The following is a 10,156-nucleotide window of genomic DNA, read 5'->3' as shown; positions in this document are numbered from 1 at the left end:
GGGCACATGGAAGCCGCGCTAACATGGCGGCGGCGGGAGGCAGAGCCGCGGCCCCGCCGGCGGAACCGCATTGTGCGAGCAGCCGGCACAAAGCCGGGGCCGCCGGCCGGCCGCCCCGCCCCGCCTCGCCCCGCCTCGCCCGCGGCGGTTCACCGCCGCTGAGCGCACCCCTTCGGGAGCCTTAGCGCAGCGGGAAGCGGCCTTTGAGGAGTTATTTATAGGTACGGCAGCGACTGAGCCCGTGGTCCCCGGAGGGCTCGAGTTGTGGTAGAAGGGAAGAAGGGTGCCGTAGTCACGGTGTATACGGCACCCACTGGCTCAGTGCTGTCTGAGCCGCAGAAGTGTTCCCAGCCCGCAGAGTGTGAAGTGTCTATCAGAGTAAAATGCTGGAATACGTATTGCCTACACTTAGAGCTGCCCTTTTGCAGTTTTACTCATTTATGAATTTTTTTTTTAACTAGTATTTTAGATAGCAGTAGTCTAGGCTAGTATCCTGTGTTTTAGGAGGCAGAAATATTAGCAGTAAACTAGGCAGTATAGGTGAGTTACAAATGAAGCAAGCTGTGCTTTGCTTCATGTCCGTGATATGCGTGCAGTGTGGTTTCCCACTTAAAAAATGGATACTGGATTTTTTTCTTTTTTTTTCTTTTTCTTTGTCTTTTTTTTTCACAAGCAAAACAACAAAAAGGACAAGCCAGGGGCTTTTAAATAAGTTTTAGAATTGTAGGTTCTTGTACTGGTCCGAGTATGTGTAGATGCATATAGATGTCTGTCTTCAGCTTGCTTTAAAACATGCGTACATGGACACACAAATAATCGGTCCTCAACTTGAGAAGGTATGCAGAAATCTTTCAATATGTCCCTCAAATGGTTTGGATCAAGTAAAATGGTGTGAAAGCTTTGAAATTATTGTGAAGTCTAATGTGTAGAAAAATCCTCAAAAAATAGTTTTCTAAGATGCTCCAAATGTATATCTTGAAAATTAAATTTGGAAGGTGAAAAGTCTTCTGGTCTAGTCTCTACTTTGAAGAAATAAAGAGGATAAGCACAGTTTTATTGGTGTGTAGGTCAGCTTTCCTTTCTAGTAGCATTTTTATTTACCTTTAAAAATAAATAATTTACACCTAATTTACGCTTGGTTGAGCCATTTCATTCTCTTAGAAGTTAACCAAAAAGTCCATTCAATGTGAAGTATCTTAAGTTAGAAGGTTGTATGGAAGGCTATTATTTTCTGAAAGAACAGGGTGAAATTTAGTGGTATTTTTGTCTCATGAAAGCCCTAGTTTTTGTTAGTTATGTGCCTATGGCTACTGTCACTGCTTTTTATAATTATGGTGTCGTAGCAAGTGAGTACAGGAAATGAAGTGCCTTTTTTCTGGAAAAGACTTTTATTAAAAGAAGATCTTGAATTAAAATTACTTTGAGTATCTCTTTTTGAGGTGCTCAAAGTGCTGAGCAGTGTGTGCTTAAAAAAGAAAAGCTAGGTAGTGTGTGCTTAGTTAGCTCTCAGACATACAGATGAAAGGTTCAAAGATTTCTGTCAAGTCTTACATGTTAAAAAAGTACTGAAAGCTTGCTGAAGTAGGGTTCTCATGTAAACACCGTAACATAAGATAAATTGTTCTTGGTATATTAAAGTAGAATTACTCATTTGTTGAGGGGAATCAGCGCATCTATAATAAAGAGAACATTGACATTGCATGCTTGGGGTCTTGAAAACAAAACTTACTATACTTATGGGCATCTGTGCTTTGTGTTACTTGATAAGTTTACTTCTTAAGTACAAAAATTCATTTTTCTGTATTTTAAATCTTCTGATGAGAATATCTTTCATTTTTTTTCCTTTTGCATCCAGAAAAAAAATCGTTTTGGATACTGTCCAGAGAGAAGTGGGTGAAAAATTCAGTAAATCTCACTGAAAACTTTTGCTTAGTTGAACATTTAATTCTTTACTTGTCAGAAGCTGATAAAGGCGGCCAGTAGAGATGGCTTGGAGACCTTTATAGTTGAAAACAAATATAAAAATACAGTTAACTTAGATGTATGTTTTTGAAGGATGAAAAATGATTATTCTTTAAGGAGTGCTAATTTAGCTCTTAAGTGATATTAAACATTTTGAAGTAAATTCTCTAGTGTCATATTCTCTTGTAAGTTCTGAGGATAAAATGATGTGACTAGCAAAATACAGTACAAAACTTAGTCTTAATATTTCTAACACTAGTTTTATACTATCTTGAATGTTTTTGTATAACATTGATTTTCTTCTCTTAAAAGTGAACTCATTATTTGAAACAACAGCATGGCTTATGTTGTAGCAGGTTAGGATAGATTGAGTTACCGTCCATAAGAGTGTGTAAAAACATGGCCTGAAAATGTCTGCATTCCCTTCATCTTATGTTTGGAAATGATCAGGAATGCTGTTCTGGTTTCTTCCTCTGTTCCTAGTAGACTAGATTTGCCTGTGTGCCTGGAGGGTGGTAAATGAAGGGCGATTTTCTCTACAAGTCCTTCAGACAGGCATCTAACTTGAATATCTGATGGCAAGTTTATTTAAGTAAAATTGTGTGAGCTCCTCTACATTTTTGTTAGGTGTTTGAGGTTAAAATCCTATTAGATCTCCCGAGTTTCCTAGGAGAAAATATTCAGATAAAACTTGCATTTTTTCATTTTTTAGGAAACCCCCCCCCCCAGAACACTCCCAAATAAAGCTGATCGAATCAATCAAACTTGAGTGTCTTTGTACAATGTGGAAAAAAAGAAACGGTTTTCTCTTTCACCTCATGTTTAATATAGCATGAACTATGTAAAACCAGTTTTTAAAACCAAATGTTCTGCAGGAGGGACAAAATCTCTCACTTGCTAATATCAGCCTTAAGGTATGGGCAGGTGATCACAAAGACTACTCTGTAAATATGAAGTAAATGTGTTAGCTTAAACTACTTGATAGGGCTTGGGCTTGGCGTATTCAGTTCACAGTTTTAAAGATGGTGCATTTTAGTTGTAGCTGGTAACATAAGCTGCCATTGCTTTATCAGCCTGTCTTTGAATTCCTGAATAAGTATAGTAGGTATCCTGACTGGTTTGAAAAATTAATACCTAAAAAGTGCCTCTACCATTGTTGCAAAGAATTTTTACTGGAGTAGAATAGTTGGATATTTCAAGTTGATCTGACTTGAGACAGCTGTCTACCTGCTTTTCTTTTATATAAAATGAGTTGGATTTTCTGTAGGAAAAAGCTAACAATCTATAGTAAATGCCAAGGTCCATTTGCTATTCTTTTAGGTGCAGCTAGTGGTAGCAGGAGAGAACCACACTCTTAAGTTGCCCAACAGTAGCATCACTCTTACTGTTTTTGCACCATTATTTGGGCCACTTGGATGTTGAAAGCTTCTTAATGTCTCCAGAACCTCTCCTTGGGAAGCTTGGTTGTATCAATAGCTTGCCCTGTAAGTGAGACTGTCTTGCTTTACAGCGTAAGATCAGTCCTAGGGCTACTCATCTTTTGCAGTCTGTGCATGTCCTGTCCTCTCAGGATGAAAGCAGTTAACTCCCAGTTATCAGCATGGCACAACAGTCTTCTCTCTGCAATCTAGCAATTTAGGAACGCAGGGTACATTGCTAATTGCAGGCGGTTACGGTCTGTCACTGTAATATGCTTCTTTTTAAAGAAGGAACTGTTTTATTACCTTCTCTTTCTCACCTTGTCTTCCCCCACATACATAAATTAGTTCTTTTAGAACACTACTTTAGAACTTAAAAGCAAGTACTGCTTAAGAAAAGTCCAACTGCAGTCTGTGCTAGCTGAAGGTATGAGGCTATTCCAAATTTATCTTTGAAGATGAAATATGATTTTGAGACCAAGGAATTGTGAAATCTGTTTGAAACTGTGTATTGGAAGTCTGGAGCTTTCTTTAAAACCTCTTTTGATAGCAGTTGTGGAAAACTTACCTTCATCTCTTAAAAAACAAGCATGTATGTATGTAGAATTATTTGATGTTTGGTAATTCCTTGTTTCAGCTCTTTCTATTTTAACTATTTAACACAGCATGGGGATTATTTCTTTCAGCAAGTTCTGTTAACTAGATAGTCATGTTGATTCTTACAAGCTGAATAAGACCATTTAGTTTTTTAAGTTTCCGTGGTGCTGCTTTGATGTTTTGTCAGTGCTTTTCCTTTACTTTTGGAAAAAATGTGTTGGGAAAAGCCAGTGTTCTGGGCAGTGCTCCTGTGTAACATGTTAAATGTTTTACTGCTGGTGATGTTTTCACACTGTCTAGTGGGGTAGGGCAATCAAAAGGTTGAGTATTACAAAGCGAAAATGAAAGTAGAGTTGTATTGATCAACTAGGAGATGATATAAAAGGACATACTTATGACTCTTTATTTGCAAAGACAAGCCTTATCTTGTGTTCTAGAATTCACTTGTGGTTGTAAAGGGAACTCATTTACCAGGGAAATATGACGCACAGAAAAAATCTAGATCTCTGGCAGTGTAGAAAATTTACCTGTTCATTCATACTGATTACATACTTCCGAAAGAGAACATGTATATGCAGCCACCAAAACTTTTAGGAGTTTCGTTTGTCTGTGACTTATTTCAGGTTACTGAAATAAGCTAGTTTTTATTTCTGTAATCAATTCATCTGGGTTGTAGCTGTGCTTAAAAGGAAGATTGCTTTACATTTAAAAGATCCATCAGTACCATACAGTTCTGCATTGCTTTGGGAGGGAGGGAGTTGATTGGATCGGGTTCCTTACCCAGCTGTCAGTTTGGCCATGTGGCCATCCAGGCTGGCATGTGGGAAGGGTTAAGACTGTGTGGTGAGCAGGGGGAGAATACCCCTTTTGTGATCCTTGTTTTCTGGTTTTAAGCTGATTGTGAGACTGCAGTCTTGGAACTGGTATTGCTTTTTGACTCACTTAAAAACTGTCTAATGCAGTACGGAGATATTTTTTCCTGAACTGTAAAACTTCCCAGATATTTGGGAAAAAAAACCCAAGAATATTTACAACTGTTAATTCAAAATAATTTCAGTTTAAACTGAAGATCTGAATATTTCATGTTCGGGAGTACTGGTGTTTAACACTTCTTTGCACCTTTTTGAGTATAAATCAAGACTAAAAAAGCTTTTGGGGACGTTTGTTAGGGTTGAAGTTAATATGAAGTGTACCCAGATAGTGAATGCGAGAACAGTGTTTTGGTTTTTTTTGAGAAAGAGATTCTGAACTTCTGATTTCATTCCTGATGCCATTTCAAAAGTTTTATCTTTTTATTTTTCTACCTTCTTTTGAAGAAAAGTGTTTTTTGATAAATTAAGCTGATATTAGTGTGGGAATGGTATTGGAGGGCAAATAAATTCTAATGTGCAAATGTAAAACACATCAGTAAGCTTGATTTCATAGTTCGGCTTTTCTTTTGTTTCCATGAGAAATGTGCAGGACCACTGTTTTAATTTTGGACTATTTTAATTGCTTAATGCTGTTTAAAAATGTATGCAGTTTCTGAGGTATTTCAGAAAACAGATTTAAAATAACTCCCTCTTCCCCCCCCCCTTTTTTTTTTGCTCATAACTCAGTGTGCAATACAAAATTTGTTTGCTTCAGCTGGCTGAAGAGGTTTCCCTCTCCTCTTCCACATTGCAGCTTGTCATGTACAGTTGTGCTGATGTAGCTGGTAGAAACCATATCATTTGAAATTATCTGGTTAAATATAGTGCCTCCCTCCTGCTTCTGGCCCCCTTTCTTTTAAGGGTTATTTTTACTCAGATCATTCCAGTGATCCAATTTAAGCATAGCACTGTAAATGATTGTATCAGCACAGCTGAGTGGTCTGGGATTTTTAAAACCAGTATTGTTATTGAAGCTGATGTCATGTAACTGCACTTTTTCCCTTTAGGCTGACATTTTTGAGGCAGTTCAGAAAAGTTAATGAGGACTTGAATGTGAGGGGAAGTATCAGTTACCATAAAGTAACTCGATATTCAGATACCTATTAAAATAAGGTACAGGGCATACTTAAAGAAGCCCCCCCCCCCCCACCTTGACTTGTAGCCTATATGTAGTGCTTTTCTCCCAGGGAGCTCCTGGAAATAGAGCTGAAGAATGGTTGCTTCTTGTCTGCAGCACTGGAGGCTGCTGACTCATGAGCTGCTTAATAGACAATTCATGTGCTCACTTTGGCCACTTAATTTTTTTTCTGCTGGTTTGACTTTTATGGTTCAAAATGCATATCCTGCAAGATGAGCAAGGCTGAAGTTGCAGAAGGGGTAAAAATAAGAGAATCTTTACTTGTAGGCACTGCAGTAGGTTGCCAAGCAGGAGTTTTACTGCAGTTATTTTACATCACTAATGCTGCTGTTAGCTGACAGTGCAGATTAACAAGAAAACATTACACTTACTTAATATTTTTGTGTAATGCTGTATTTTGATCTTATACTACTATACTGTCTTTCAGACTATAGAAAAATGCTTACTTGACATTTGAAATCTTTGTGATAATGTGTAACTAAATACACATTTGCTTGTTCCCTGCATTGCAGCTGAAAGGGCTTTCCATTTTTTACCTTGTGTGGTAGGGATATGGATGCTTTTAGAGAAGAAAAATTATTAGGAATAATTTTTTTTTATTCTTAATGGCTAAAATAGACATATTATCCTTTGTTTTTAGTTGATACAACTGAATAAAAACCAAGTGAACAAAGGATTTGCATTAGACTTGAGAACATTTGATCATTTAAGAAAAACTTGTGCACTGTCTGAATAGGTTATTGCGATATGCTTAATCTGAAGAGAACATCATGCTGAAATAAGGCTGCATGGAAAAACTGTGCAGAAACAATTGTATTAGTTTAGGGTATTTTCATCTCTTCCCTCCCCTGTGCCCTTAGCCAGCAAAAAGGATTATGTGAGCCTTTTGCAGCATAATTTTGTAATGTGTGTTTTTTTTAACAAAGCTGCAAGTAGCGTTGTTCTAGAATTTGATGTTCTGTCCTGTTTTTTTTTCCTGTTGTGATTGTTTGTGGGTTTGTGTTGGAAACTGGATCACAGAAATTTTGGGGGATTTTATTAATGCATTTTGTAGACACTGTTTAACCAGACTGATATTGGCAGTCTAAATTTCTGCGGAGCCTCACAAACAGTTGTACCAGTGTGACTGAGGGAATGAATCTGCATGAGTGAGTGGCTTCAGCAAACAAGAACTTCTTAAAATTTGTCTGCAAAGCCAGTTTATTGTAGGACTTAAGCCACCTTAATCAGAGGAGGCTTCAGTTAACCTGGCTGGCTTTGCACTGGAGCATTGGAAATGTTTGAGCTCTGTAGCCTATCTTTTGACTGTTCATAGCTCAGCTAGGATCTCTTGAATCGCTAAAGCTACTTCTGCTATGATTGTCCAACCATGGCATCATCTATTCTAAAATGAAACAGTACGTGTAAGAGTAAATTGCTTTTAGTTCCTGTTGTGGTAGGTTTCCAATATGCTGAATGTTGTTCAGGCCAATTTTTTTGATCTATCTCAAAGTCTGGTTGCTGCATTTGGCTGCTGTTACACTGTTAGTATCTGTCCCCAGCATGAAATACCTGTACAAATGGTACTATGTTATTTGGAGCTCAGGAAGTTCTTAGTTCTTTGGCTAGTCCGTTACTAGCTTTGACATACTCAAAGATGAAGTAGTCAGGTGTTAAATCTAATGTGAGATTTTTCAAAGAAAGAAACTGTTTTGGCTCTAGGTGACATATCAAAAAGACCAAGTCATATAAATGTGGTTATGATCCGTGTTTTAGTAAGTAGGGCTAGGTATCAAATACCTTGTAAGACAAGCTTTGTTGTTAAACTGTTTCACAGACTTCAACGTTTCCAAAATATGCTAAGCTTTTCTGATCAACTCTTAAGATGGGGCATAGAGGGTAAATTAGCTAGAAAAAAAATAAGCAGCATATTTTAACTGAAATATCCTGAAACCAAAATAGCAAAAAATATTGTCACTCAGTAGCAAGTAATTCTTGAAGAAATACTAAACTCTAAAAGCATTGGTTGCATCCAAATTTTAATTTTTTACATTCAAAAAGAAGTGATTCTCTTTGCTTTCCTCTCCCTGTTGTTGTTACTGTAGATTAGGAAGATAATGATAAGGGAATCATTTTAATGGCTTCATTTTAATGAGACCAAAGTAAATTTCATAAAAATATGGTCAGGTCTATCATCTGTAGAAATGCTGAAAATTTAGTGTTTGTGTCTGTTATCCTTACAGACTTTGCTTCCTTTCTAAGGCCCTTAAAACTTAAGCTTTAGATCCTTTGTCACTTTAGGCATGTGTAAGTTTACCTGTTTTTTGTTAATATCGGTGTCATCCACAGTTGTGTAAGCAAACAGATTAGAAAACTGGTCCAGATGAAAGCTAACCTAATTATTTCTTTCTCACAGTCTCTCCTCTTGGAAGAAAAAAATTTATTGCTCTCTGACGAGAAATATGTTAGAGCTATTCATGTTAATTGTTTTGGTAGACATTCTTGCACAAAAGATTGGAAACTATTTTAAATTCTTCAAGACTTTATGGTAACTGATACAAGTACAAAGAATTATAATTCTGAATCTCATTAGCAGTGACAGAGTTTGTTTCCAGTCATGTTTTTGGTTTTGTAGTGATAGAGTGATAATAAGCTCTTACTCAAGACTGACTTTAGCTCTCTGCTGTTTAGACTAAAGTAAATGTGCATTGAGACTGCCATCCCCATTAGGATAAACGTGTGTTTCCTTGGAATTTAAGTGTATATGAAGATGTATTGTAGTAATTAAAATAAACAAGATGTGAATATTTGTCTCTTGGAGAAGTATTTACATTTTTTGAAACCCAGAAGGCAAGTTTTCTCTGATATTATTTTTTACGTGAATGTTGTATGTTTGTGTAATATGTTACAGTATTTATTATAATGTCACGGTTCATAATTTTGTGAGACAGGACAAGTAGAAGAGAGCAGTAACTAGATTTCATATTTATATTAACTCTTCATAACAATATTTTATTTATTTTCAGAGCAAACTTGATGATTACCAGGAACGAATGAATAAGGGAGAACGTCTAAATCAAGATCAACTGGTAAAAAGAAAAAACATTATCCAGATCTCTGTTAACTTGTTTGTTCTTAGTGGAGAAGGAAGGGATGAATTTCACTCCCCCTTTTTAAAAAATAGGTTTTTTTTAAGAGCTGTGACTTGGCCTCAGTTTCCTGTTCCCTAGAACATCTCTGTTCTGTTAATAAGCTGAAGGAATAGGTAGAAGAATTTGTTGTAATACTTCGTTATGCTTGTTGAGATTAGTTTGTAAATAAGCTGCTGTGAAAATTGGCACGCATTATAACCTAGTGCTGCTGAAAAAGCTATGATACCTTTTGAGGTTTTCTGGACATTTTCCTTTTCTTCCTGGAAAATAAGTCCAGGGAGAACTGAAGAAGCTTAGTCACTTGGTGGCAACTTCCAAATATCATGCAGCCTGATTAGAGAGGTAGCTCAGTCCAAGTTCTAAAGGGTTCTAAAAATAAGACATATCCATGTGCATATCACAGCCATCAGTGCAGCAGATGTGACGCACTATAGACTCGTCTAATTACTGCATATATAGCCTTCTTGTTGAGGCTATTTCTTAAAAGTAGGTTATTGTACAGCTTGATTCAACAGCCATTTTTCAATTGTAATAAATATGAAGCAAATATAAATTCAGTTGTATAGTGCAAGCGTGCATATTGGTACTTCAGAGATTTCTAGAAACTTGGAAATCAGCAACAACATTTTGCTGATGCTTTTCAACATAAGAAAGGGCTAGGAAAAAAAATGTATCCTTTGGCTATAGCAGCTGTTCACATTGTAAGAATTAGCTGCTTTCCTGGGATCGTGTGGTCTTTTCATCTGTCTAGGCTTAACTATTCATTTTGGTTCTTTTGTGCTAACTGAAAACTGAAATATCCAAGAAACTACATGCTTAGACATATGCAAGTCTCATCTATGCAGTAATTTGGCAAATGAGAATCAAAATTTGACACATCATTGTGACAGTCCCTTTCAGGGGTGGTTACCTTTACAGCTGTCTTGCTTAGAAACAAAATATGTAGGAAGTTGCTTGTTGAAAGCATATATTTTGTTCTATTTGTGATATGTGCTTTTT

The 10,156-nt window shown here is 36.8% G+C and overlaps 1 protein-coding gene across 1 annotated transcript in view; it reads left to right on the top strand.

The window, feature by feature from the left end:
• CAPRIN1 (cell cycle associated protein 1) overlaps positions 1 to 10,156 on the top strand; it is a 34,957-nt gene that overhangs the window by 1,007 nt on the left and 23,794 nt on the right. Inside the window, exon 3 of the mRNA XM_026089324.1 lies at positions 9,032 to 9,094. Coding sequence (XP_025945109.1) covers positions 9,032 to 9,094 — 63 coding nt within the window. The remainder of the gene's footprint in view (positions 1 to 9,031; positions 9,095 to 10,156) is intronic.

This window comes from Apteryx rowi, unplaced genomic scaffold (genome assembly GCF_003343035.1).
Source record: "Apteryx rowi isolate R43461 unplaced genomic scaffold, aptRow1 scaffold_81, whole genome shotgun sequence".
In the NCBI taxonomy this organism is placed as follows: Eukaryota; Metazoa; Chordata; class Aves; order Apterygiformes; family Apterygidae; genus Apteryx; species Apteryx rowi.
This window is presented reverse-complemented; position numbering and strand designations above follow the sequence as displayed.